Source organism: Periplaneta americana, chromosome 7 (assembly GCF_040183065.1).
Source record: "Periplaneta americana isolate PAMFEO1 chromosome 7, P.americana_PAMFEO1_priV1, whole genome shotgun sequence".
Lineage (NCBI taxonomy): Eukaryota > Metazoa > Arthropoda > Insecta > Blattodea > Blattidae > Periplaneta > Periplaneta americana.
Genome location: NC_091123.1, coordinates 167,633,611 through 167,661,268, shown reverse-complemented (window position 1 = coordinate 167,661,268; position 27,658 = coordinate 167,633,611). Strand labels below are relative to the sequence as shown.

At 35.5% G+C, this 27,658-nt stretch overlaps 1 protein-coding gene across 5 annotated transcripts in view; it reads right to left on the bottom strand.

The window, feature by feature from the left end:
* The window catches only part of Nmdar2 (NMDA receptor 2), an 825,403-nt gene that overhangs the window by 24,890 nt on the left and 772,855 nt on the right, over positions 1-27,658 (bottom strand). For 3 of the 5 annotated variants that reach the window (XM_069831779.1, XM_069831775.1, XM_069831776.1), the window contains one exon: positions 16,840-16,917. The exons of the other annotated variants lie outside the window; for them this stretch is intronic. In XM_069831779.1, coding sequence (XP_069687880.1) covers positions 16,840-16,917 — 78 coding nt within the window. The remainder of the gene's footprint in view (positions 1-16,839; positions 16,918-27,658) is intronic. 5 annotated transcript variants of the gene reach the window in all.

The following is a 27,658-nucleotide window of genomic DNA, read 5'->3' as shown; positions in this document are numbered from 1 at the left end:
CTATATTATAGAGTGAGTCATGAAACTTGCATAAAATGACAACCTGTTATAGTAGGCCACGCTCCGTAAGCAAACAGTTGACAAATGAAAGTTGTAGGTGACGTGCTGAATAATAATTACAAAGTAAGGTTATATTTCCTCATTACTATTATGGATAAGAAATACAAAAGAAATAAAATAACACTGATGTATTTAAACAGTCCAAAGTATTTTTTAAATGTTATATTACCAGTCATATGCTAAACATTCCCCCAGAGAGACACAAAATATTAATTTCGCAACTTCTGTTCGAACAGCTGTGGAGACATCGGCCATATTTAACTAACTGTTAAACGAGTTAACTGCCCAAAATCCTACATTTAAAATTAACAAACTGTTAACTATCTGTTAAACCAAACTGGTGTTGAAAACTTACAATTTTATTAATTAACAAACTGTTTAGAGTTTAACAGTCGTTAAATTTTCTAACAATACTTGGAAAAACGGGCCATTAATGTTAAAAAAATAAAGATTAATTTTGTTTCTTTCGGATTTATATTTTAACAGGGATTTGGATTTTGTTGCTATGATACTACTGTTGTTATGGACATAAAATTTTATTAGTGTGTTTTGTCTTTCTGCATAAATTGTAATTTTGTGCCAGTTTCGATATTAATAGTAGAATTTTAGGCAGAAAGGATTGTGGATAATGATTGTGCTGATGTGATGAAATGTTGCGTGGAAAGTAGGTTGTGCTACACTTATACCAGAGAAATCGAAACGAAGGTATGAAGGAGCATAATATGTATGATTTTACTTCCGCACGGCATGCGAGAAAATTTCATAACAGTATTGTTTTTTCTTTGCTGCTGCAGTTACAGGGAATCGTGTGAGGATTGTCATGGCAATACTAATGGTAAGTAACAAAAAATGCACGATCATCCAAAAAATAATCTTAAGTTGATTCTTACAGTAAGTACCGATTTATTTAGTTATATTCTATGTTCATTTTTAAGTTTCTACGAGTATATGTTAAGGTACGGTCACACGTCGCTACTTTTGCATCGCTGCAGTACAAAAAACTGCGCAACTTTCGTACTGCGACATGTGAACAACGGTGCAACCCGAAAAGTAGTGGCTGCCGAACCTGCTGCTTGCTACTTTTCCATGCTGCGCGCAGCTTAAAAGTAGCGATGTGTGAACAGGGTTCTCAGGGTTGCAGCCGCAGCATTTTTGATATCAGTTTTGTTGAAACTTTTGCTGCGGTTGCGACCAGTGTTGCCACCCAAATGTGCCAATGATACTTTTATTGTTTGGATGTATTTTAATGTTAGATGTGGTGAAAATAAATTATTTGTAACAGTTATTAAATGCACAACACAGTCTGAGCATAATTGCTGACGATATAATTCACTTTTTAAATTTTCTGTAGCGTAGTTTCAAACAGGAGGTTCCCAACATTGATTACGTGAATATGCTGTTGGTTATCATTTAAGTATATAGGCGTTTTTAAAAGCTTTATAGTAAAAATAATGTCAATTTCTGAATATTAATTAAGACAGAATAGCAAATAATATATAAGTAAGCTTTCGCACGAGTTTATTAATAATGCAAACATAACCACAAAATGTATATTGAGAAGTCAACATGGAGATGGAAATCTGCAGCATGACTGAGGCTGCAAAAGTAGCGCCTTGTGTGTGAACAGACTTGCAACTTCCAGTTGCAAGTTTTTCAGCGCTCGGGTTGCGCAGCACGAAAAGTAGCGTGCAGCGCGCTACTTCTGGCTTACGTGTGAACACGACACGCAACTTTTGCAGCTGCAGTACAAAAGTTGCGCAGCAAAAGTAGTGACGTGTGACCGTACCTTAAGGATAACATTTTGTAAGTAGAAACATATTTTGCTAAAAGATTATGGCCCAGTTTCACCAACCTGTGTTAAATATTTAACATGTCGTTAAGGCAGTTTAACAGTAAACTTAACAGTAGAGATGTTTCATCAACTGTTGTCACTGCTAACATTATGCTAAGTTCACTGTTAAATTAACACAGCCTATTCCCACATTTAAACCCTTAACATCCTGTTATAGCGTGAATCATGGCTGTCAAGTAACATATGTTACAAGCTGCATTATTATATCGAGATATATTTACAGTGAAAACAATTAGCTGACAATTACTATTTCAGCATTTTTAATTGTTTAGAATAGATTATGTTCATAAATACTAAAATGATTGATATTAATATTAGCACTGCATCCGCAATAAAGACAAGATGTGTGCTTATTAACGTAAGTTTTTGTGTGATTATTATTCCGTATTAATACTCAGATATAATTGCAGATTTTCAAAACGATATTTCTTTACTTCACCGATTTAACAGTTCATCACTAATGACGTGTGAGAATATGTTTAATGTTAACGCTTACTATTGTATTCAGCATCACAATCATGTTCATTTTCTATTGGTCTACTTGATTCTGGATAATTAAAAGAATCTTCGCATCCATATCATCAACTGAGAGTGAAAGTAGTCTATTACCGCCAGTTTTCATACGTTCCACTGTATCTTGTGCATGATCCTTCTTAGAATTTCTCTTAATACTTTCATAACATTAATTTGTTTCATAGTTCGCGTTTTCACATCCAAATGTCGATTGAAATCTTGGATTGAAGAAACCCATGCTTATTCCTCTGTCCAAATCAAAGTTCCATCACTACATTTGTCTTTAATTACATTCTTATAATTAATTACTACATCTACTAAAATAATAATGTTTCTCATAAGAGGTAACATTACTGCTCCTTATACGTTTCTTTTTCTCGATTTCTGTTGTGATTATGTTATTCTCTAATACTTGCATAATGTAAAAAATAAAATTCTCCGCTAAAACAAATGACTACACCATAACTATAGGCACATTCAGTAAACTTTCATATAATCACTGCTTCTTTGATTCCTGTTACATTGCTCTTAACATCACGTTACCTAACCAAAGCACTTCAAATGGTTGGTGAAACGTTATTACACTAACAGGATGTTTAATAATTGTTAACAACACGTTAGTTAACATGCTGTTAGCGTTATTTTAAGGAAGATGGGCCTATGAAATATAAGAATTTAACAATCCCATCAGTATGAACAATCAGAAAGTTGATTTATTGCAAGAATTTCACAGGGTTACTATTTATATGAACACTTTTATCTTTCTTAGGTACAAAATAGTCAAAGGAGTACAAATTTTGAAGCTTCACATGCTGCTTGTGATGCTCATACCAGAGGTCCACAGTCCTGGTAAGCACGAAGACCTATGTAACAAACTGCATAATGCAGAAAATTGAATCATTTTTTTCTTTGCATACACAGAAACAAATGCATAGCAACATAACATACACATTATAATAATTATAACGGATGCATAGATATGAATATCATGCCATGCATATTTGTATTTATTAGGAATTCTTACCATTTCCAAGGTAATGACTATTAGGGCCATAAGCATTGCTGGGATATTTATTATGTTATTATATCTGTGTTACGATAAATAATGCTTACTTGGAATTCAATTATCTGTCAAGTAAAAAATAATATAGAAATATATTTTGAAGTCTGAAAGATGGAGTTAATTTTATGCAAGCTTGGGTTGTATATGTGTTGCATTTCACGAAGTCCATAGTTCAAATCATAATTCTGAATACAAATGTCAAAGATATTCAAGAAAGAAAAAACATCTTTGATTACCTGTAGGCCTATATTCCAGTTATGATTTATGATGTAACTTTTAAGACAGTCATCAATAAAATTATCAAGCATGTCTTGTACTGACTACACCTACCAATATCATTCTACCTGCAAAACATGCAGATAACTTTGATAGAAACGCAGATAAAGTTGAATTTTTATTTGAAATGTTCAGTGAATATTAAGTTCGGGTACACCACTATATATCACTTAGCAACCACCAGAGCTATGACAATGACTGTTACAAAGTTAGAAAGGCAAATGAGCATCATCATTTCAAAACGTATTAAGTCCACCAGTGGACGAAATTAAAGTTGTTACTTTCTACTTCTTTATCTTTCATGCTGTGAAGTCTGATGGTTCCAAGTCGTCATATTTGTAAACTGTGAAACAAGTACTTAAAAATGATTTTGTGTAGTGTTTTGAAAACTTGTCCAGTTTACGAGTAATTCAATTTTTCGTCATTCGTGTAAAAAATTTCTATATTGGACTTAATACGATTTGAAATGATGCTCCTCAAATAAGAATTTAGCTAAGTGACAGGCCGAGGTTTTGTGTAGGGTTATCAGACGTCTAGAAAATTCCGGACATATTCTATATTTTAACCTTCTGTCCAGCATCTGGGGGGAATTTCTGAAAAATCTTGAATCTCTGAAGAACAAAAATGAATTGGAGACTCATGAGAGGACGGAATTAGGCACAACTCACCATGGTAAAATGGCCATCATCAAAGATTCAAAAGTCTTTGCTATTGTGACAATGGTCCTCCGAATAGAAATAGCCCTCTTGATAGAAACACTGCACTGGTTCATTTGCACTTGCTTGTACCCGAGTGCTGTAGCAGAAAGCTTATTAGTAGTGGTTCAGTTGTAATGTGTGTCAAGATGCCAAAAAAAAAAAAAAAAAAAAAAAAAAAAATTACTTATCCTTTAGCGAAAAAATAAATAAGTGTTTTACAATTTTACAAGTATAATATACAGTAAAACCTCGATAAGACGCGCCCGTTTATTACGCTATCCCATATAATATGCTTTTTTAGTCTGATCCCTGCACATTTCATACATAACGCCTTTATAAAATACTCTGTTTGTTGCACTCAAGTCCCGCATAATACGCTGATTTTGTGGAATATTTTCGATGTAATTTTCAGCAATGTACTGTAACAGCAATGAAACATCTTGGTGACTGAACTCACTGGTGCCATTAACCTGAAAAGTATTGGTATTCGTCCCTTTACCTGCACATTTAAACCTTCATACTTCATACCTCAGTATACCCCACCCTCTTGTTACGCTCTCTTATTCGATTCTTTATCTGCGCGCTTAAAGCCTACATACAGTTACAATACCTCACCCTCTTGCTAACCCTCTCTCTCAAACAACATTCCTCACTCAGCCGTAATAAAATTCTGGAAATTTTTGCTGGGCAGTTTGTTGTCCTTTATTGTATTGAAGTGACTGTGAATGTGATTACAATGAGTGTTAAACGAAAAACGCTTTCTGTGTCGGAAAAATTGGAAATCTTACGAAAGTACGATGAGAACAGTACTCTTACCCAGAAACAACTCTCTGATGCATTAGGAATCCCATCATCGACATTAAGAACAATAATAAAAAATCATGACTCAATCACTACAGCTGCGACATCAGGAGGATGTAATCGCAGAAACTGAAGTGTGGTAAACATGAGGACTTGGAGAACACGCACACGGCAAACAACTATAAATTACTTTTTTCCGAAATAATTAAGTACAGTACATATTGTAAATGTCTTTGACGTACAGTACAGTAATTACATAATGGAATAATACTATATTACCTTTCATGGATCATGTATTTCAATAAAGAAAAATGCTAATAGATACTGTATATAAGTCAAAATTAGTATACCCGTCTAATATGCGGTCTCGGTTAATACACAGTTTACACCCGGTCCCTTGAACAGCATCTTATTGAGGTTTTATTGTATATGTTTTTTTTCATGAGAGGAGTGATTGTAGGAGGAAGAAGAATAAAGTGCATAAGATTTGCTGATGATATGGCGTTGTTAGCAGAAGAGGAGATGATACTAAAGGATATCCTACAGGAGCTAAATGACAGCTTTGAGCAGTATGGGATGAAGATAAATGTAAATAAGATGAAGAACATGGTCACAGGAAGAAAAATACAGAAGATAAATTTGACAATTCTAAATGAGGTAGTAGAGCAAGTGGACAGCTTCAAATACTTTGGATGTACTATAAGCAGTAACATGAGCTGCTGCCAGGAAGTCAAAAGGAGGCTAGCAATGGCAAAGGAAGCTTTTAATAGAAAAAGGAGCATCTTCTGCGGATCTCTAGAAAAAGAAGTAAAGAAGAGACTAGTGAAGTGCTTTGTATGGAGTGTGGCATTGTATGGGGTAAAAACATTGACATTAGGACGAGGTTAAGAGAAGCGAATAGAAGCATTTGAAATGTGGATATGGAGAAGAATGGAATGTGTGAAGTGAACAGACAGAATAAGAAATGAAGCTGTGTTGGAAAGAGTGGGTGAACAAAGAATGATACTGAAACTGATCAGAAAGAGGAAAAGGAATTGGTTGGGTTACTAGCTGAGAAGAAACTGCCTACTGAAGGATGCACTCCTGGAATGGTGAACGGGAGAAGAGTTTGGGGCAGAAGAAGATATCAGATGATAGACGACATCAAGATATATGGATCATATGAGGAGACAAAGAGGAAGGCAGAAAATAGGAAATATTGGAGAAAGCTGAGTTTGCAGTGAAAGACCTGCCCTTGGGCAGAACACTAAATGAAAATAAATGTTTCACAATTTTACAACAGGAAGAAATGAACATGAAGAACAGTGCCCTATTTGTCCTCCAACAACATAATCCTATGTTTCTATTATAAACAAAGATAAGTTTATAAAATACTTTTTATGTTTTTAGTGTTAATCATGCCACGTCAGCTTCCATATTACTACCATAATTTGTTTAAGTGCTGTAGTCTATTTATAACGAAATTTATTTTATAACTAAGTCTGACAAATTATAATTATTTTAACACGAAACTAAATTTTAGAATGTTCAGTTGTATAGTTTCATGATTATACTTAAAAAAAAAACCTGGTGTTTTGCGTATTATAAGTTATTCAGAGAAGTATAAATAAGTTAGTATAACTGATAAGGTTCACTGATAATAAAAATGAAATCTCCATAGTGATACATACATTTAGTTGCATTTTAGATTATGACGGTCAATTTTCCAACATTTTCCTTTGATGTCCTACATTCTGAACCACTGTGCCCCACTTTTATTAACATAATCTGATAACCCTAATCTTGTGACACACAGCCCCTAGATCTGTGACACATACCGGAAGCTCCAAGGTCTGTGACAAATATCCCCTAGATTATCCAGTGCTTAGTGGGCCAGAATTCGAATCTGAGAGGAAAAAAACTATTTTTTTTTTCTCCCCATAGCTATAATTTAGCCATTTATTACTGTTAAACTATATCTATAGTTGATGAAAACTGAAGCTGATTAAGAATTCATGTTCGATTACGTAACATAATGGAAGTGTAAACTGGTTCAGGGTCAATTCTTAGCGTTCAGCCATGAGGAAACTGCTATAAATATGAAGACAAGAGGCGACATTTTCACAAAGAAAACAAATGGAATCTATGTTTACACGTATAGTATTATTATTTAATTCATTAAAATGTGTATTGAAAGTCTGAGTATTTTGAAATTAATTATTATTTCACATTTATACATACAGTACTAATTGACATACAAAAAATTATACAGTAGAATCCTTCTTATCCGGCACCAAAGGGACCAGGCTAGTTCCAGATTCGAGATTTTGCCAGATAATTGAATAAATACTGGTATAAGCTACACAAAAAAGAAAAGTTCATATTTCATTATGCCAAATCTTGAAACTCCACAGCCATGTTAAGTTATTTCTCTATCACTTGGTCATAACTGAATAAACATAAAAACTGTGTGGATTTTCCTTATTAAAACACATCACACAACACAAATAATACACTAATTCCAGGTTCGAATATTTACTGAAAACATAAAATTAGTCATACGTTAAAAAGTGTTAAAATTTTAAAAAGGTGTATACCTTTGACAGAAGGCCCGTTTCGATGTTATGTCACGTCTTCTTCAGTGTCTCCTGAACTACTGGTGATCTTGAATTCTGCGATGTGCATTTGTCGATAGTAGGGGTGGGGGTGTGTTGCTCTTATGGTGGGGGCTGGTTGTTTGTGTGTTATGACGTATCATGACGTCAAATAATGTGTGGGTATTGAACTGTAATTGTGTGTTAAGTATATATTGTGGGTATGCTATTGTAGTTTATATATTTCGTAATGTTCTAGGATGTTTAACTGTAAACTTTTTGGTGTGATGTGTAAAATTTCCATATCTGTTTCTATATTATTGTAGTCATGATTATTGTTGATAATGTGGTCTGCATAATTTGATGTGATGTAGGGTTTGGTTATAGCTTTAATATGTTCATTATATCTTGTGTGAAAGGATCTTTCTGTCTGTCCTATGTAAAAATGTGGGCAACTATTGCATTTTGGTTTGTACACTCCAGTTGAATTATATTTATTTGAATGTTTAATGTGATTATTTAGATATTTCTGTGTTGTCTTATTTGTTTTGTATGCTATCTTGTATTTTAGTTTTCTGAATGAAGTTGCAATTTTGTGAGTATTGATATTGTGGTATGTTAATGTTATGTATTTATTCTCGCAGAATTCAAGATCACCAGTAGTTCAGGAGACACTGAAGAAGATGTGACATAACGCCGAAATGGGCTGTCTGTCGAAGGTATACACCTTTTTAAAATTTTAACACTTTTTAACGTATGACTAAGTAATTTTATGTTTTTAACAAACAAAGTGTTAACGTGAACTTTAATCAATGATTTATTGAAAATTAAAGTTCATGCGATCTTTCTAATGTGGCAACACTGATGGTACGAACATAACTAAATGAACTGTGTGGATTTTCTTTATTAAGACACATCACACAACACAAATTAATAATACACTAATTTTAGATTTGAATATTCACTGAAAATAAAAGTTCGTGTGAACTTCTTAATGTGGCAACACTGACGGCCCGAACATAACTAAATAAACATGAAAACTGTGTGGATTTTCTATATTAAAACACATCACACAACACAATAATACACTAATTTTAAGATTTGAATATTCACTGAAAATGATAGTTCATGTGAACTTCTTAATGTGGCAACACTGACAGTCTGAACATAACTAAATAAACGTAAAAACTGTGTGCATTTTCTATATTAAAACACAACACACAACACAAATAATACACAATTTTACGTTCGAATATTCATTGAAAATTAAACTTCGTGCGATCTTCCTAATGTGGCAGCATTGACGGTACGAACATAACTAAATGAACTGTGTGGATATTCTTTATTAAAACACATCACACAACACAAATAATACACTAATTCCAGGTTCGAATATTCACTGAGAATTAAAGTTCGTGCGAACTTCCTAATGTGGCAACACTGACAGTACGAACATAACTAAATGAACTGTGTGGATATTCTTTATTAAAACACATCACACAACACAAATAATACACTAATTTTAGATTTGAATATTCACTGAAAATGATAGTTCGTGTGAACTTTTTAATGTGGCAACATTGACGGCCCGAACATAACTAAATAAACATAAAAACTGTGTGGATTTTCTATATTAAAATACATCACACAACACAAATAATATACAATTTTACGTTCGAATATTCACTGAAAACGAAAGCGAATATTCACTGAAAACGAAAGCGAATATTCACTGAAAACGTAAGTTCGTGTTAACTTCCTAATGTGGCAATACTGACGTCCAGAACATAATTAAATAAACATAAAACTTATGGACTTTCTTTATTAAAACATATCACACAACACAAATAATACACTAATTTTAGGTTCAAATATTCACTTAAAATTAAAGTTCGTGCGAACTTCCTAACGTGGCAAAACTGGCAGCCCACATTGTGACAATGTAGAAGATTCAATTTTTTTTTTCTTTTTGCTCCAGCCAAAAGTGCCGTTGTTTTGGTATTGCCGGTTATTTGGGTGCCGGTTACAAGGGATTTTACTGTAAATTATAAATCTGTCTAAGTTTTCTTCCTGATTCTGTATGATAGTTATATGTGCCTATTATTATATATGCAATTATCACTTTTTGCTCTCCCTTGCCCCCATTTTTAAAATACTGTTTCTTTATAGGCAAGATCTAGTAGCCCTCACGTTTTCTTCCGATTAACGTTCTGTTTGGAAAACCATCCAATAAAGACGTATATTATAAATAAGTAGTGAAAAAATGTGCCTTAGAAAAGTGTTCCAAAAGCATTTTGCGCAGTATTAAAAATATTTAAGTGTATTTAAACGCGAATATGATATATGTTGGAAGCAATGCAACAGAATTAATGAAAGATTCTTGACAAAGTGTAACAGTTGGTTGGAAGAAGAGGTGAAGTTTCCTGAGAAAGTGTACTTTGCTAAAAATACATACATTTCTGTTGGAGTACCTGGAACTATAAGTGTGGGGAGGCCCAGAAAAGAATTTGTTGAAAGTGGAATAAAACAAGAGAAAACTAATACGACCACTAACTGAAGAGCATTTGCAAGATGAGCTTGTGTTGGATGTTGCTGAAAGCTAGTGGTAAAAGGGATGCTGCAGAGATTGAGAGAGAAATTACCAGACAACTCCAACAAGAGCCAAAAAAGTACGAAAGGCATATAAATCATCTATAATATCACCAATTTCATACAATGCAGAAGAGGCTTTAGTATTTATAGTATAGTATACGATAACCTAACAAAAAGCCAGTAGGTTATGTTTATAGGATTACCAGATCTCAGTTCAACTAATATTTTTATAGGAACATGCACGGTGTTGCATACTATTCAATATTTCTTAAGTGTCTCATATATTATTCCACATTAGTACCTCAAGTTATAAACAATAGTCTGATTCCCGCTATGTTAATATTTGTATCTGTGGTCATAATACCACACCTCTCCGCTAGATGTCAGCTCTGCTACATTTCACACTCATGTCAGTGCTGCTAGTATAAAACTGTCCGGTATTATTATAGTAAAGTATTTGGTAGAATGATGGAAGTATAGAATACATAGGAAATATAAAAGGTGATGGGTAGAAAAAATGATATGAAAGTGAGAAGACATAGATTATGAATAAGAGAAGATAGGAGCAGTTTTGGTCACATAACGTGTAAAAAGCTTAAAAGTAGTGTAATACAAGGGAATGCTGGACCATATACGGAAATAGTAAACCGAAGAATAGATGGTGGGATTCAGTTTAGGAAGACATGAGGCGGTGCGGAATTACTGGATGGCTACAGTTGGTGAACGATAGAGCAGCATGGAAGAGGACATTGCAGGAGGCGAAGGCCCACTTTGGGCTGTAGAGCCATGAATGATAATAATGATGATGATGATGATTATAGCATAGATATATATTTTTTTTTTGTTTAAAGAAGAGTAATGCAATTACGTTTGTTTACATAGGCAGTTTGTATCTAAATCAAACAAAAGTTAAAAGAAACTATATGTAGCCATTTCCGGAACTTCTTCCTTTGTGGATCACATATGTCAAGATATGGCACTGTAACATATCGTCTCAAATCAAGTATCTATTTAAATGGTCTTCCCCTTCATGAACACAAGAACCACTAGGGCACATACTGTATAAGAATCCTCCATTTAACAAACACGTCTGTAATATAGCATGTCACACTACTACTACAACAAAGGATTGAAGGAAACATAATACGTTTCTTCTCAGATATGATTCCTAGATGTATCACGAACAAAACGTGTAAATTATATATAATAATAATAATAATAATAATAATAATAATAATAATAATAATAATAATAATAATAATAATAATAATAATAATTCTTTATTTATACTGGCAGAGTTAAGGCCATAGGGCCTTCTCTTACACTCTACCAGGTCACAAAGTATACAAGCAGTTAAAATTTAACAAAAAGTTACAGAACAGAATACTAACATATTACAAAATAATAATAATAATAATAATAATAATAATAATAATAATAATAATAATAGCATAATAAAATCGACACTAAACAACATGAAAATAATACCAGAAAAGAAAAAAAAAAAGAAAGTAAAATACATTGGAATATACTGAAAGCAACTCATTTAGTACAAATCGTTAATATGGAAAAATGTAAGGAAGAATATAACAAAATGGAATGTAATAAAATAATAATAAAAAAAAAAGAAATACGAAAATTAAATAAAATTCACGATAAAAAGGCTATGATAATAAATTCATAGGATGATAAAGAGAACAAAAAGGGGAAAGGAAGGAAAAAGAAATATATAGCCTATATTTTTACAAAACTATGGCAGAGAAAAGGGCTTATAACTGAAAGGAATCTAATTCAAAAAGTGCAACTTTAATTTATTTTTGAAACTAGACAATGTCCGACAGTCTCTGGCAATTTGTGGTAGAGAGTTCCAGAGATGAGCTGCAGAGACCGTGAAAGATGAAGAGTAGAGGGTTGTTCTGTGTTTAGGAATGGAGAGTGTGCATATATATATATATATATATATATATATATATATATATATATATATAAACATTTTACTGTGGACCTCATAAATTATTTAAAAATGCGAGTTCGTTTTTGTAAGATAACAGATAGTTATTTTATGGTATGTTTTAATAGTAATTTAGTCACAAAAAGGACAGGTTTAGAGTAATTACGGTACTTGAAAAGGAACTGTAAATTTCAATAGGTAACTGTATTTATTTATTTATTTATTTATTTATTTATTTATTCTGGTGTAGTTAAGGCCATCAGGCCTTCTCTTCCACAACACCAGGAATACAAATACAATAATATAAATAAACAGAAATAAATACACTATAATATACAAAGTAAAGCTGCTCAAGAAATAAAGAGAGAGAAAAAAAACACTATAAACAAAGTAAAGCCACACAAAAATATACAGGTTGCAGTCACACAAACTTTAAATGAGTGATTAAGTATCATAATTAATTCCATCCTAACTAATTAACTAACATAAACAAGAAACTTGCAATTTTAATCTAGGTTAAAAAGAAAAAGAAAAAAAAAACACAAATCAATACTTCTAGCAATACTTAAAAAACATTAACTAAGACAAAATTTTCCAATTTAATTTTGAATTGTGATAAAGTCCGGCAGTCCCTGACATCATAAGGTAACGAATTCCAGAGGCGAGGTATTTCTACAGTATAGGAAGATGAGTATAAAGACGTTCTATGATGAGGGATAGAAAGAAGTGCTTGATGTCGGTTTCGAAGAGTTGTAAGAAATTGAAACTGTAGTCATGTGGGTGTCGAAAAATCAGCAATGCTGCAGCTAGAGCACCTCAGGTAGAATTACATCAACCCCTATGCAAGCCAATAAAATGAAGGAGTACATATTGCTATTATATTATGCAATGTTGCTACATGTTGCATTTAATTTTCTCGAAAAATTACAAATTTTCCACAGATTATTGGTCGTCTCAAACACATCATTTAATAAAATGAACTCATAATGACCAGATCTATAACTGGTGTGAATTAATTTAATATGTTTCTTTCACCCTGCATGTATTGTTATGTTAGTAATATTCTCATAAGAGTGATGCAAAATAGTAGGTTATTGTAGGGCCGCGATAAGTAGCGAGCTGAGCTCCCAAGTCTGAGTACGACCCCTGATCACATATGTATGATATAATCGCGATAATAGAGATGCCTTGACAGCATTCTACAATACTACTACCAGCAACAGCAACTACTACCAACAGCAGGTGTGGACCTCCAGACATTCTCGGGGTTGTGTGTGAATGAAGTAGCCACCAAAACGTTAAAATATGGTGTTCACTTAAATCGGCTACAACTTGCCATTTTCTGTGCTTCAGTGGCTGGCCATGATAATATCTTTGAAAAATATTGGAGTGCAAGAGGTCAAATGACTTTATTGTCAAACGCCTGGCATTAGAAAACAACAACAACAATACTACTACCATACAAAAAACATTCGCTCTACAGATGAAGTGAATTTCCGCAAATGATAACAAGACAACTCGCTATGGCTATAGTGGCAAACTTTTATTTATGTTCATAAGCTCATTACTGAAACTAGTGTGTACTGCACAAATTCCTTATGACGTTATTAAACATTAAGCAGTAAGTAAGTAAAATACAAATATATACATAGACTGGCCACCTTGAATATTTTAAAATGGCACTTTCTTACTGAAAGTACAAGGGTGGAAAAGGAATGCGAAAGATAGAAACAAATGTTGGAGCACTGTAGGGGGTGGTCAAGATCTGCAATAGGCTGTAGTACCAATGTTGTTGATATAATTATGGTTTATTTAACGACGCTCGCAACTGCAGAGATTATGTCAGCGTCGCCGGTGTGCCAGAATTTTGTCCAGCAGGAGTTCTTTTACATGCTAGTAAATCTACTGCCATGAGCCTGTCGCATTTAAACACACTTAAACGCCATCGACCTCGGCCGGGATCGAACCCGCAACCTCTAGCATAGAAGGCCAGCGCTATATGTTGTTGTTGATGATAATGATGGTGATGGTGATGGTGATGATGATGATGATGATGATGATGATGATGATGATGATGATGATAACTTAGTTCATTATTTATTCGAAGTCAAATATAAATCTGCAGTTGGATAGTTCACTTTTGGAGATAATTTGACAGGTGTTATTTGTTTTTAAAACCATCTACAGTGTTCAGTATATAGCTAATTTACGAAATTATTTCAATGAAAAATAGTTTGTACATCAACTCTGAAATTTCTGAAGTACGAGTAATTAGAACTATCATTGTAAAATTTCCTTACAGGAAAAAGTAAATAATCGACTAAAATTTATTTTTAAATAATGCGAATTATTGATGAAACAGCAATGAGCTGTAATGACAGTAGAAATAAAGTCTTAACTCTTTTTACCAGGAGTTGTTTCAATGTCATCTGGTCGCTCGCTAGCCATTTTCCGGATTCTTATGACATTTGCATTACTAAAGCAGGCGTACTTAGCAGCTCTGGACGTAGCCTGCCTTAAGGAAGCGATTAGCCTCTTGTTTCGAGCCTCTTCGTCGCAACATTCTATTATATTCTTTATAATCTTCCTCTCTCTACTGTGTATTACTTGGCCACGCTGTAGAGTTGATCTTGGTTGCTCCATTGCTAAATACAAACTGTGAGGAGATAATGTTTTCGTACTGGTGATACTCAGTGTTATCTGAGGTCCGCAGAATGCACACAGAGGTGACGAGGTTGTCTTCTCTTTTCTCCACTTCCCCGCTCTCAGAAGTCACCACTAAACACGGCCCTACAATCAGGGGCGGCCCGTCCTTATGTGCTACAGTGCTACGGCACAATGATAATTTTTGCTCCAATAATGTATTTGCAATACCACCATAGTATCTGATCTGCCATTTGACAATTTCCCGTGGTTATGTTCATGACGCGTTATAGAGTGTTTAGTTCTTCGCTCTTTGGTGCCTCAGGGGGTACAATGTGCTACTTAAAATTCTATATGAGAATGTAGACAATTAATGCGCATATGCGAAGCTGAAATCACTGCCCTGATTGGCTATTTTTACGCGGGGAAGTGCTGTAGTCAGCTTCAGCACAACACAGCTTGGAGATTGCAAAAGTAAAGCGTAACGAAAGAATGCTTGTTTGTGGAAGAACTCGGAACTATTTACAATGGATGCCTATTTGGTAATTCAAGTGTCCAACTGCTGCTGCCGTCTACCTGGTTTTTGAGGTTCCTCCTGAACCAGCCAGCAAGCGACGGAGAATGGAATCCCAGAAAACTGAAGCCAAGGAAGTATGTGACCGTATAATTCAGAAAACTACTCACCGTTTCCAGTCTTTAAGCTATCTAGACGCAACAAAATTGTTAAACAGCAAATTTTCTGGCAATTTTTCGCATAGCCTAATTTTCCTGAACGCGAACTTGAAGTTGCTGTCAACAGCTATACTGTACTGAACAAAAGAGTGTTAAAGACACAACTTTGAGTTCTATACAGAACACCTGCCTTCCGGAATATAGATGGAGCTGTTCAATTGTTACGATACATAGCCTCCAACAATTCACAGGATCCATTCTGTAAAGTAACGAAGTTGTTAAATATTTTGGTTACAACACCAATGACCACTGCTGAGCCAGAAAGATGTTTTTCTTGCTTAAAACGCATAAAAACGTTTTTAAGGAACACTATGTCCCAGGATGGCCTCACTGCTCAATAGAAAAGAGTATGATGTCCAAGATGAAGGGTTTAACACCAGGGTAATTGACAGGTTCTGCAGTAGGAAGGAACGTCATATGGATTTCATATTTCGTCACTAGGCGAGTCTCAAATTAAGATAAATACCCGGTACATATAAGTGTGTACAGTAGGCCAATATAGGAATTGTAGCACACTCATTATTTTGACCACCAGCCGTTACTGCCTACAATGCTTGCCAAAGTACAATAAAAATTCAAGCTCGTAATACAAGAGGTGATTTACTCAAGTTTCTGTCAAACCACTTTCCTAGAAAATAATTTTATTGTCATAATATCATAACAATAACAATGAACCATGGACTTAGCAGCAAATTTCTATAGATTTAAGTTCCAGAAATAGTAAACAAAATAAAAGTTGTGGAATGTAAATAATGTGAAGGACTAAGATCAAGGATAAGAAATTCTCTGTTAGGAAGTAAGAATTTAAAAATAAACAAAGAAAGGTAACAACGAAAGTAAATTGAAAATAACTTTCTGATATTACGATATTGAAACAGTTCTGTTAATTTAAGTATATTACTCTATGTATAGATAAATATGTATTCGGTTAAACACAGATAAGGGCAACAAAGAATATTTTCATTTTGTGAGGATTAAAAAAATTCTCTGTTAGAATTAGACACTGACTGAATTCCAAATAACTTCCTACAGGACATTTGACCGTGCAACTGAGTGAATGAGGTGGGGGGTTTCTGTGCACTTACTGGGGCGCCTGCTGTCCCGCGGGCTCGTTCCGTGTGAAGCAGGAGACCCAGCAGGATGGGGCGCGTTTCTTCTTCTTCCTGTGTAACACAGCAGGCAGCAGGCAAAGAGCACGCACAGATAAGAAAGTGGTGGTCACACAACTTGCCACATGAGGGAGCCACTCTTCAACAACATTGCTCAATGATTTAAACACTAACAACTAGTTAAAACTGTTAATACATTTATACATAAAAATTATTCATCAATTTGAAAATTAACTCACAAAACCTATTGAATTCATATTGTCTGTTGATAAGGCAGCACTTACTTTAATGTGTAAAAATTTGAAATGCAAATTAATTTAAAGAAATGGCAATGGATATGAAAATAGAATTTCCTAGAACATGTTGAAAAAATTGAGAGATGTACTATACAGAGTGTACATAAAATAAGTAGCTATTTTCATGAAAACGATATACTGAGTGTTCAGTTCAGAGTGTGTCATGGCTCGCTGTATGCCGTCATGTGGCTAGTCGATGATCTTAGAGAATTCAATCTTCCTACATTTATGCAGAGGTGTATTACTGTCTTCCTCTGACGAGTTTAGTGCTGGGACCTGAGGTATTCTTGCCATCGGTGCGGGGGGTTGCAGGTAGATTCTTTTGTTGCTACAGCCAAGCCGAGCCGAGCGGAGAGGGAAGTATTAATCGTCAAAAAATATGCTGTCTTCAGTTTGTAGTAGTGAGTGACTGTGTGCACGTGTTAGGTACTCTATATATGAGTGAAATGTTTTCAGTATGATTGTACTTCCTTCCAGACTGCCACTGTCACTGTTCCCTCCCACTCCAGTACCGCGCTAGACTAGTCGGAACCGCATTCCTCTCAGCACTAAACTCCTCAGAGGATGACAGTACCTATGTGTCAGAGAAGTTGCCTAGCAAGTACGGCGTTCATTCTGAAGAGTACTTACTGATATGTACAGTAACGCCAGTCGTGGCAGGAATGTGAACTGTTTGGAAATATGTACTGAGATGGGTTTTTTTCCTTACTGTCAGGATATGGGGAGAGGGTTAAGACGATTTCATACATATTTGTTAACATTAACTTCGACGGTCAACATGGACACAGAGTATTTGATTTGTGTTGTGGAATGTTGCCATACACAACCGATGATAACAAATACCCTGCGTACGACTTGTCCGGGCAAAACACAGTTCGAAAGAGGTTATGGTAGCACACAGACCATACAGACCGTCATCTGTTGCTACGATGTTCATGTTATACCATACACATTCTCAAGTTCAGATTGAACACCTTAATTAATAGGCAACTTCTCTGACATAAAATCTGAAACTCGCTTCAAATCGCTGACTCACAACAGTGACGTCATGACACACTTTAAATGAACACCCAGTAGTTCATGATATTTGTATTCATAAGACGATTGTACACTACAAACTCACTCATACACACTCATTGGTTCTTTTCGACATGTCGTCCATTGATGTCCCTGCACAATTCCCATCTGGACATGGTTTCACGGAATGCATTTGCAGAAACTGTGGTGTGATTAGTGACACTGCAACACGAATTCTTTAAGTAATTGATTAACTAGTGGACTTACTCGTGTTAATTATGTAAGTTTGTGCGGTTTACAGCTGTTTCGGTGCTTCATCACACCATCCTCAGAGCCTATTAGATCTCGGCGTCATCTCGAACTTCTCTGCCTGTTATGTGGGTGCGTTTGATTGTTGAAAGGTGTTGAAAAGTGGAGTCAAATAGTGTGTGTGTACTGAAATTGATCTGCGTGTTGAGAATTTGATCGGGTTGTGTTTTAGTGTGTTTGCATATTTCGTATTGTTCTAGTGTGTTGAGTTTTTGGTTCTTGGGTCGTATGTATAGGATTTCCATGTCCGCATTTATGTTATTGTATATATGGTTAGCATTGGTTATGTGATCGGCGTATGTGGATGTATTGTGTCCTCTGGTTATTGCTTTAATGTGTTCTTTGTATCGAGTTTGGAATGATCTGCCTGTCTGTCCTATGTAGAACTTGTCGCAACTATTACATGTGAGTTTGTATACACCTGTGTGGTCGTATTTATTTGTTTGTGTTTTTTTGTGTGTTGTTTTGTGTGTAATTAACACGAGTAAGTCCGCTAGTTAATCAATTACTTATATTCAAGTGTTAAAAGTAGTGTACGCAAGATTCAAAATGGACGAATTCTTTGTTTCAGTTCATCAACGTTAGATACTTTTCTTGTGTAGACCTTGGATGTCCTAAATCCGTACGTTGTCTTCCGCGTCAATTGCAAATTCCGAAATCAACAGTGTTCAAAGAGCTGAAATTCACCTTGAAGAAGCGTGCATATCATTGCAAGTGTTACACCAGTTGCACGAAGAGGATCTTGCAGAATGGATGGCGATGTGCATAGATTTGCTGGATTCTGTGGAGACTGATGATTTAATGTCACACGTGTTGTTCAGTGATGAGGCAACATTCAATGTAAGTGGACAAGTGAACCGGCATTACTGTCGGATTTGGGCCAACAAACCTCCAACGGATTTCATTGAGCATATCAGAGACATACGATGTAAGAGTATTGGAACGGAGAAAAATTCTCTCCGGTGCCGGGATTTGAACCCGGATTTTCAGCTCTACATGCTGATGCTTTATCCACTAAGCCACACCGGATACCACCCCGGCATCAGACAAAATCGTCTCAGATTAAGCTCCAACTCTTGGGTTCCCTCTAATGGCCGCCCTCTGCACTACGTCATAGATGTCTATGAACGTAGAACCGAAGTCCACACATGTGCTAAGGTGCACTCGTTATGAGTGACTAGTTGGCCGGGATCCGATGCCGGGGTGGTATTTGGTGTGGCTTAGTGGATAAAGCATCAGCACGTAGAGCTGAAAACCCGGGTTCAAATCCCAGCGCCGGAGAGAATTTTTCTCCGTTCCATTACTCTTACATCGTATGATGACGCAGAATATCTGCATGGAAATATCATATGTACTTCGATACATAAAAATAATATATATGATATGCGTAAATCACTTCGTTTATTCTGTCGGATCTTGGCCAACTAGTCACTCACAACGAGTGCACCTCAGCACATGTGAGGACTTCGGTCCTACGTTCATAGACATCTATGACGTAGTGCAGAGGGCGGCCATTAGAGGGAACCCAAGAGTTGGAGCTTAATCTGAGACGATTCTGTCCGACGCTGGGGTGGTATCCGGTGTGGCTTAGTGGATAAAGCATCAGCATGTAGAGCTGAAAACCCGGGTTCAAATCCCGGTGCCAGAGAGAATTTTTCTCCGTTCCAATACCCTTACATCATATGATGATGCAGAATATCTGCATGGAAATATCATATGTACTTCGGTACATTAAAATAATATATATCAGAGACAGTCCAAAGACCAATGTGTGGTTAGGAATCACGCATACAAAGATCTATGGAGCATTTTTTTTTTTTTTCAGAGGGAAGACCATTACTGGTGCCTGTGTCCAGATGGGAATTGTGCAGGAACATCAATGGATGACATGTCGAAAGGAACCAATGAGTGTGTATGAATGAGTTTGTATTGTACAATCGTCTTATGAATACAAATATCATGAATTATATCGTTTTCATGAAAATAGTTACTTATTTTATGGACACCCTGTATTGTTATTGCAGGGTAAGTAGACCCTATTATTCTGTTATTAGAAAATGCTGCTTAAGACTAGCTACTTGAAAATAGTGACATAATTTCACATTAAATATATTTACTATTTTATTAAATGAGAAAACAAACATTTTCCAAATGTTAATAAACATTTTGCTTCGTAGATACTTTCCAAAATGCAGGAATAGTACTTAGTATTTCATAATACTGGTACTGCCATCAAATCCAAGTATTACGAGGGTTATTTCATAAATATGGACAGGTTGACAGAACTGTGAAGTGGATGACGTAACACCAATGAAAATTACGTAAGTTGCAGTTGAAGGATTGAAGAAGCAGCACGTGTGTTCGTTTTGTCCATAGCATACTCTGTAATGGAGCTAGAAATGGAGCCTACATGTGTCTTGGGTACTGTGACGACTGAAGATCAAAGATCGAATCTTTATGTGACAAAACCACCACACAGAAATCCACACTTCCACAGTGCTTTCAGTGGAGTTTATGGTGAATTTACAGTGGACCATAATACAGTTTCTCGTTGGACTACTGTTTTTGTGATGGTCCTGTCAGCAAGTTTGTACAGGTGTTTCTGCTTCTGTTCAGCGGTCAAGCAGTGAGGGATCCATCGCGCAGAAATTTTTCTCTTCTTCAAATTCTTTGTCAAAATATGGGATACTGAAGTTGGTGAAATCCCCATAGCTTCTGAAAGTTCCTCACATGTCGCTCAACGATCTTCTTGAAGAGCATCCACCACAAGTTTCACACTTTGTTCATTTGTGGATGTTTTTGGCCTTCCTGGTCTTGCATCATTCATCTAACAAGCAAACGTTCTGATGGGGGCAGATAAAAAAGTTAAATTTTTTTCTTCCACCATGTTAATAATGTCAAAAGAAGTGCTCATACAAATTTTGGCCACTCGACCGCAATTACGAGGCAGTCCAGAACGTGATTTTCCTTGGGTTCGTTTGTAGAAAAAAGCGCAATTTCATGGAAATATTTATTGAAACATATACAGCAATTGTTGCGCTATTTTTCAACATATCCCCCACTGGAATTGAGACATTTTTCATACCATGGGATCAATTTTTGTGTCGTAGAAGTCAGCCGCCTCAGTCCGGAACCAGCGTTTGACTGCGTCTGCACCTCTCTCTGTCGATCCTATGATATGAGAAATGTCTCAATTCCGATGGAAAATATGTTGAAAAATAGCTCAATAAGCTGTGTTCGTTCTAATAAATTTGTCCAATGAAATTGTATTTTTTCTTTCTGTTAACGGCCCCTGGCGAATTCATTTTTTTACGACCCTCGTAATTGCCGTCGAGTGGCCAAAATTTGTATAAGCACTTCTTTTGACATTATTAACATGCTGGAAGAAAACAATTTAACTTTTTATCTGCTCCCATCAGAACGTTTGTTTGTAAGCTGACATGAAAATGAGTAGCCCAATGAGAAACTGTACTACGGTCCATGTAAGCCCACCACAAACTCCGCTCCGCTGTGAATTTCTGTGAGGTTTTGCCACATAAAGATTCGATCTTTGGTTTTCAATCATCGTGACACGTGTAGGCTCCATTTCTAGCTCTCGTTATCTAAACACAGAGTATGCTACAGACGAAACGAACACATGTGCTTCTTCTTCAGTTCTTCAACTGCAACTGACGTAATTTTCATTAGAGTTGAGTCATCCACTTCACAGTTCTGCCAATCTGTGTATTATTTATGAAATAACCCTCATAGATACCTTGCAAAACTGTAATAAATTTTAACTTTTCTACAATTCTTTAGATAAAAAAGATAAATGGGAACAATTCCATATTAATAGTTATAATAAAGCAAGTTTTTTTATACAATACTGGACATACTACAAAAATTTTTGAGGTTTAAAAAACTTACATATACGTATATTTCTATGATTAAATTCTACTCTTGCTTTTTATCACAGAACACCCATCAACAGACCTACAGTATGTCAGTAGCTGTGTTTTCAAATACTACCTTAAACTAGAACTTATAAATTAGCTAAATACATACAATTTTAATTACTCGTATAAGTCTACAGAGGTTAACAATGCTACTGTCAAATTTGCATGAAAATTAAAATTGAAGAGCAGTTCCCATTTGGCTACAAGTCACTTGGGTGCAATAGTTTAACTGTGAGGTCAAGCTACAAAACCATAAGAAATATCTGCAAGCAAATTCTTCCAACAGGTCTAGTGCTGCCTTCTTTCAAGTATTTTATGCATTAAAAGACAAGAAATGAGATGCAGAAAAACAGTGCACAATATGAAGTAGAGTCAAGCCATTATTTTGTAAGAATACAACACTGGTGCAACAACTTACGAGCTACTCTCAACAACTTATTCCAGTAGTCAACAATTTAAAACTTTAATTATTTTTAGGTTTACATTTATTACTTTAAGATATTATATTACGTTATGTTATTGACATTCGACATAAATTTAATGAATATAAGTATTTCAATTAATAGTCACATTGAAATGCAAGTTTACAAGACTTGTGTACTGGTACTGAATTACTATTAATGTATATGCACATCAGAAATTTAAGAAAGCTCTTTATAAAATTTTAATCAAAAACTGCTTTTACAGTATGAACGAATTTATTGAAAATTGTCATAACTGAATAGAAAAAGAATGCCTTACTTCAAAAAATTTTACTTCCTCTTTTCCAGATCCTGACTTCGAGAAGATGTTTTCTCATGGTTTAAATTGACTCCTGACTTCAAGACATACTGCAAACGGGATTTATAGCCGAAATTGACCGACCTGTAGTTTTCTTCAATCAAGTTCCAAGTTTTGTATATTTGTATTTGTGTTGCATTTAATTACAGTTATTATTTTTATGTATATTATGTAATTAATTATTAGTTTGTAAATATGACATGTCCCATATCATGTATATGATCAATGGATGCAATAAATGATTATGATTATATTTTATAACATAATTAATAAACAATATTCCTCTTTTAAAATATGTGACCAATAGATTTTCGGCCTCAGAACAGTTCATCAACCCATTACACGCATTAACACCAATTAAGTGTCAAAAAGCAAAACTTGCCAGAAAAATTTAGGTTATAGTTTCATTATTAGTATAGATTAATAATACTTGTAAAAATAATGATACTTTTTATTATGAATTCAGTTATTGTAATTCAAATTATTAATTTGTTATTAGTTGTATCACTTATAAAATACATGATTTTAGTAAATTTTAATACTTTATTTAGGAACATAAATATCACCTACATAAATCATTTTTTTTCTGATGATCGATTTGTCAGAATAATCAACATGTTCTGTGGCATATTTAATAAACACACTTTTCCGTTTTAAGTTATTGTTCAGGGTGCAGCACAAACAATGACCCATTTTACACATTTTATTTAAGCATGAAGAAATACAACTACACATTATTATAGTCGCGACACTGTTATTCCCGGCGTGACTCCTCCTCTTTGCTTACATCTTAGGAAGTGAAGGCTCTATAAAGTCAAGGTAAGTAGTATCGTTCCCATTTTTGTCCTTTCGTTGCCAAGCTACCATACGAGGGATCTATTTGCCACACCGTTAAACATTATCATGTCGTAGCTCCTATGATAATAAATCAAACACACTGTAATTCAGCAAATAATTGAGCGGCAAATAACGTCTTCGTGTGCTTTCTGCGAACGTCAACGAAAGAGCCGAAATGGCGGGCGATTATATTAAGTATTTATCGAGCCTTAAGAAATGAATAACGTCTTCATCAGCGAATCACAAGATGCACATGTTTAAATGTAGCTGACCTGCAATGCGATTGGCTGCCGGAAATTAGAGTGATGGGACTATAGTGTGCACTGTTGGAAAGAACACTTCACACAATTGATCACACATGTCACTTTTTGTAAATTATGTCCTTCAGGTGTCCACCATTGTTGGCGATGCAATCTTCTACACGAACACGCAGACTCGCTGTGACCTTACAAAGAGTGTCGCCTGTTATGGCCTCGATTTTGGCGTGAATATTGTTTTTCAAGTCCTCAATAGTTGTTGGCCTGTTAGCGTACTCTTTGGATTTCAGGAATTCCCACAGAAAATAATCATAAACCGATAAATCAGGTGAACGGGCTGGCCAGTTGACATCATCAAAGTGGGAAACAAGCTGCTCTAGAAACATTCTGCGTAAGGTTGTCATAGATGTTCTGGCTGTATGAGCACAATGACTGCATATGGATATTTTTATTAATTTTAATAGAGTTTATATTTATGCGTTAAATATTGTGATGCGGCAGCTCAGGATGATTTGTGATGCAGCAGTAAACAAGAAGCCTGCACACACCAGCTTCCAAGCAGACTGGTTTCTTTCACTCATTCTTCTGTGTAACCCACCCTGCAGTTTTTCCATCCCTTTCTAACTAAACTACCCTGGTCGCAAGGCTAGCAAGAAGCTAGCTTTTACATTGAAAATAAGTAGTTTCCGAGTTATCCCTTTCGTGAGTTGTGTTCACTTGAAGTGTTAGTGTGCATTGTGGCTGATATAATAAATAATGAGTGAAATAACAGTTCCTGACACCAATTTACTTGAATTTTTTAGGACAATTCTATTATCAAGACTGACATACGAACATAAGTGCGATTTAAAAAACAAATGACCGTGTCTGTTTGTTAGAGATATGTGTAAACCATGAAATCATATTTTACTACGTACCATTTGAGGTCATGCCTTATTGGTGTTACGAGGTTCCAACCAATCTTCGACTGCTGACTTGACATTGACTATTATTTATTTTAAGACTATATTTTTGTAATACGTTTTCTCATATGTACATGAAAGACAACTTGAGTTAGCTTCCCCTGCTCATAATTTCATGCTACGCCACTGCAATATACTGATCTGATGTTACACTATCATCTGCGTCATTCTCAAGAATATCCTGCACAGACATGCCACACCACACAGTAACTTTTGTGCTAAGAAGGGTCTTTCGTGAATCTGATTAGAATTGGTAGGTGCCCAGTACCTAAAGTTCTGCTTGTTCACACAGCCCAAAAAGTGAAAATGGGCCTCGTCAGACATCATGAACTTGTTGAGAAAATCGGGTTGAGTGTTGATCATCTCCAGAACTGTGTACAGAAAGTTTGACATGCCTGCAGGTCTCTGTCCAATAAATATTCCACTACTTGGAGCTTGTAGAGATGGAACTTCATATCCAGAGCAACAGCCGTTGCTCACTTCTGTCTGAGATGTTAAGGACTTGCGAATGCCGATGAACTGATCGCGATGGACTTCGCTCTAAAACAGCTGTTACTCTTGCAATGTTGTCCAGGGTGCGAACTGTATGTGGCCTACCAGGGGGCTTCTTGTTTGCTGCAGATGCTGTTGCTCTGAATGCTGGATCCATCTTGTAACTGACTTCCGGGTCAGAATTTTATCATTCCGACCAATGTCAAAATGTTGCCGAAACGCTGCGTTCGTATGACATTATCACCACTTTTGAGAAACGTTTCAATTACAAACGCATGATGTTTGTTTGACCAATGCTCCATACTGACTTGCAATGCTTTGGACTGCACTACACACTGGTAGAGCCCGATGGCAAACTTGTGGCACCAACATGCGCGAGCTTCTTTCTGAGGCTTCGGAGTGCGGGGGGTTCTGTGTGTATGGGTGACTGCTTACTTATAGAGCTTATTGTTCAAACACCCACCAGCAAGACTCTTGGGGTCCACACCTGTGGAGTAACGGTTAGCGCGTCTGACCGCGAAACCAGGTGGCTCAGGTTCGATTCCCGGTCGGGGCAAGTTACCTGGTTGAGGTTTTTTCCGGGGTTTTCCCTCAACCTAATATGAGCAAATGCTGGGTAACTTTCGGTGCTGGACCCTGGACTCATTTCACCGGCATTATCACCATCTCATTCAGATGCTAAATAACCTAAGCTGTTGATAAAGCGTCGTAAAATAACCCACTAAAAAAAAAACTCTTGGGCAAGTCCATGTAAGTGGATGCAAATTCGTCTTTCACGCAGGTGCCACGAGTTTGCGATCGGGCTCTACCAACATCAACTCTCTAGGAAACCGTGTCCAACAATGGCATGCAATTTAAAATGGGTCACTGTTTCTGCCGCTCTCTGTACATGTAAATTAAACCATATTACTTCACAGTATGTTGTGGTTCGAGGCCTAATTTATACGTTATTTAACTTATAATTAAATTTTACATTCTGAAAACGGCCTTCAAACCATACAACATATATTTGTCCCAAGAAAAATAAATGCATAACGAAATATGAGGAAGGGTATTCCTTTTTAGAATTAAATTACGGAAAAACGTAACTATGTAGAGTCATCTGTTATTAAATTGCAAGCTGCCTGCCACCACCATTTGCAATAAACAGCTTGACAGATTGGTTGGAGGTTAAAATGTCCATTTCAATATGTCCGCAAACAGAAATGTCCACTAGCAAAATGTCCACTTACATAAATGTTCACAAATACAATATCCACTTACATAAATGTCCATAAAATTAAATGTTCACTTACATAAATGTCCATAAAATTAAATGTCCACTTGGTTTATCTACATGTAAGTTATCCATATCAGCATTGGTCACACATCTCGCATCACAGGTGCTTCTTTCCAATATAATTTATTACCATTTTTGCTCCTTGAATGAAAGTGATACGAAAAGCCATTGTGTACTAGAATGTTTATACTTTTTTGTGATGTATAATTTCAGCCATTCTACTCTTGATTTAAAATTTGGTACGTCGCTTAGCAATCTCAATAAAACATTTTACATTGTAGTCTTTCTCCTGGTTACTACAGCGAATAGGGATTATAAAGAATGGACACTGAGCGAATTTTCCTGTGTTTTGTTTCTCTGTGCGCCAGCGGCTAGTTCCACTTTCAAGCGCTAGAGGTAGTGTAATCGAGCATACGCTAAGATAATAATTGAGAATAGAATTAAGGCACAGGATCCAAACATCGCCTACCTTATTGCATAATCCAGTAACGCTTTGCTTCAAATAAATTCAAGTTAACAGCTTTTCCTTATTTCTCAGTGACAAACTAGTTGTAATAATAATATTTTATATTTCAGATATCATAAATTATATTATAAAATAATATAATACATTATAAAATTAAGTATCGAA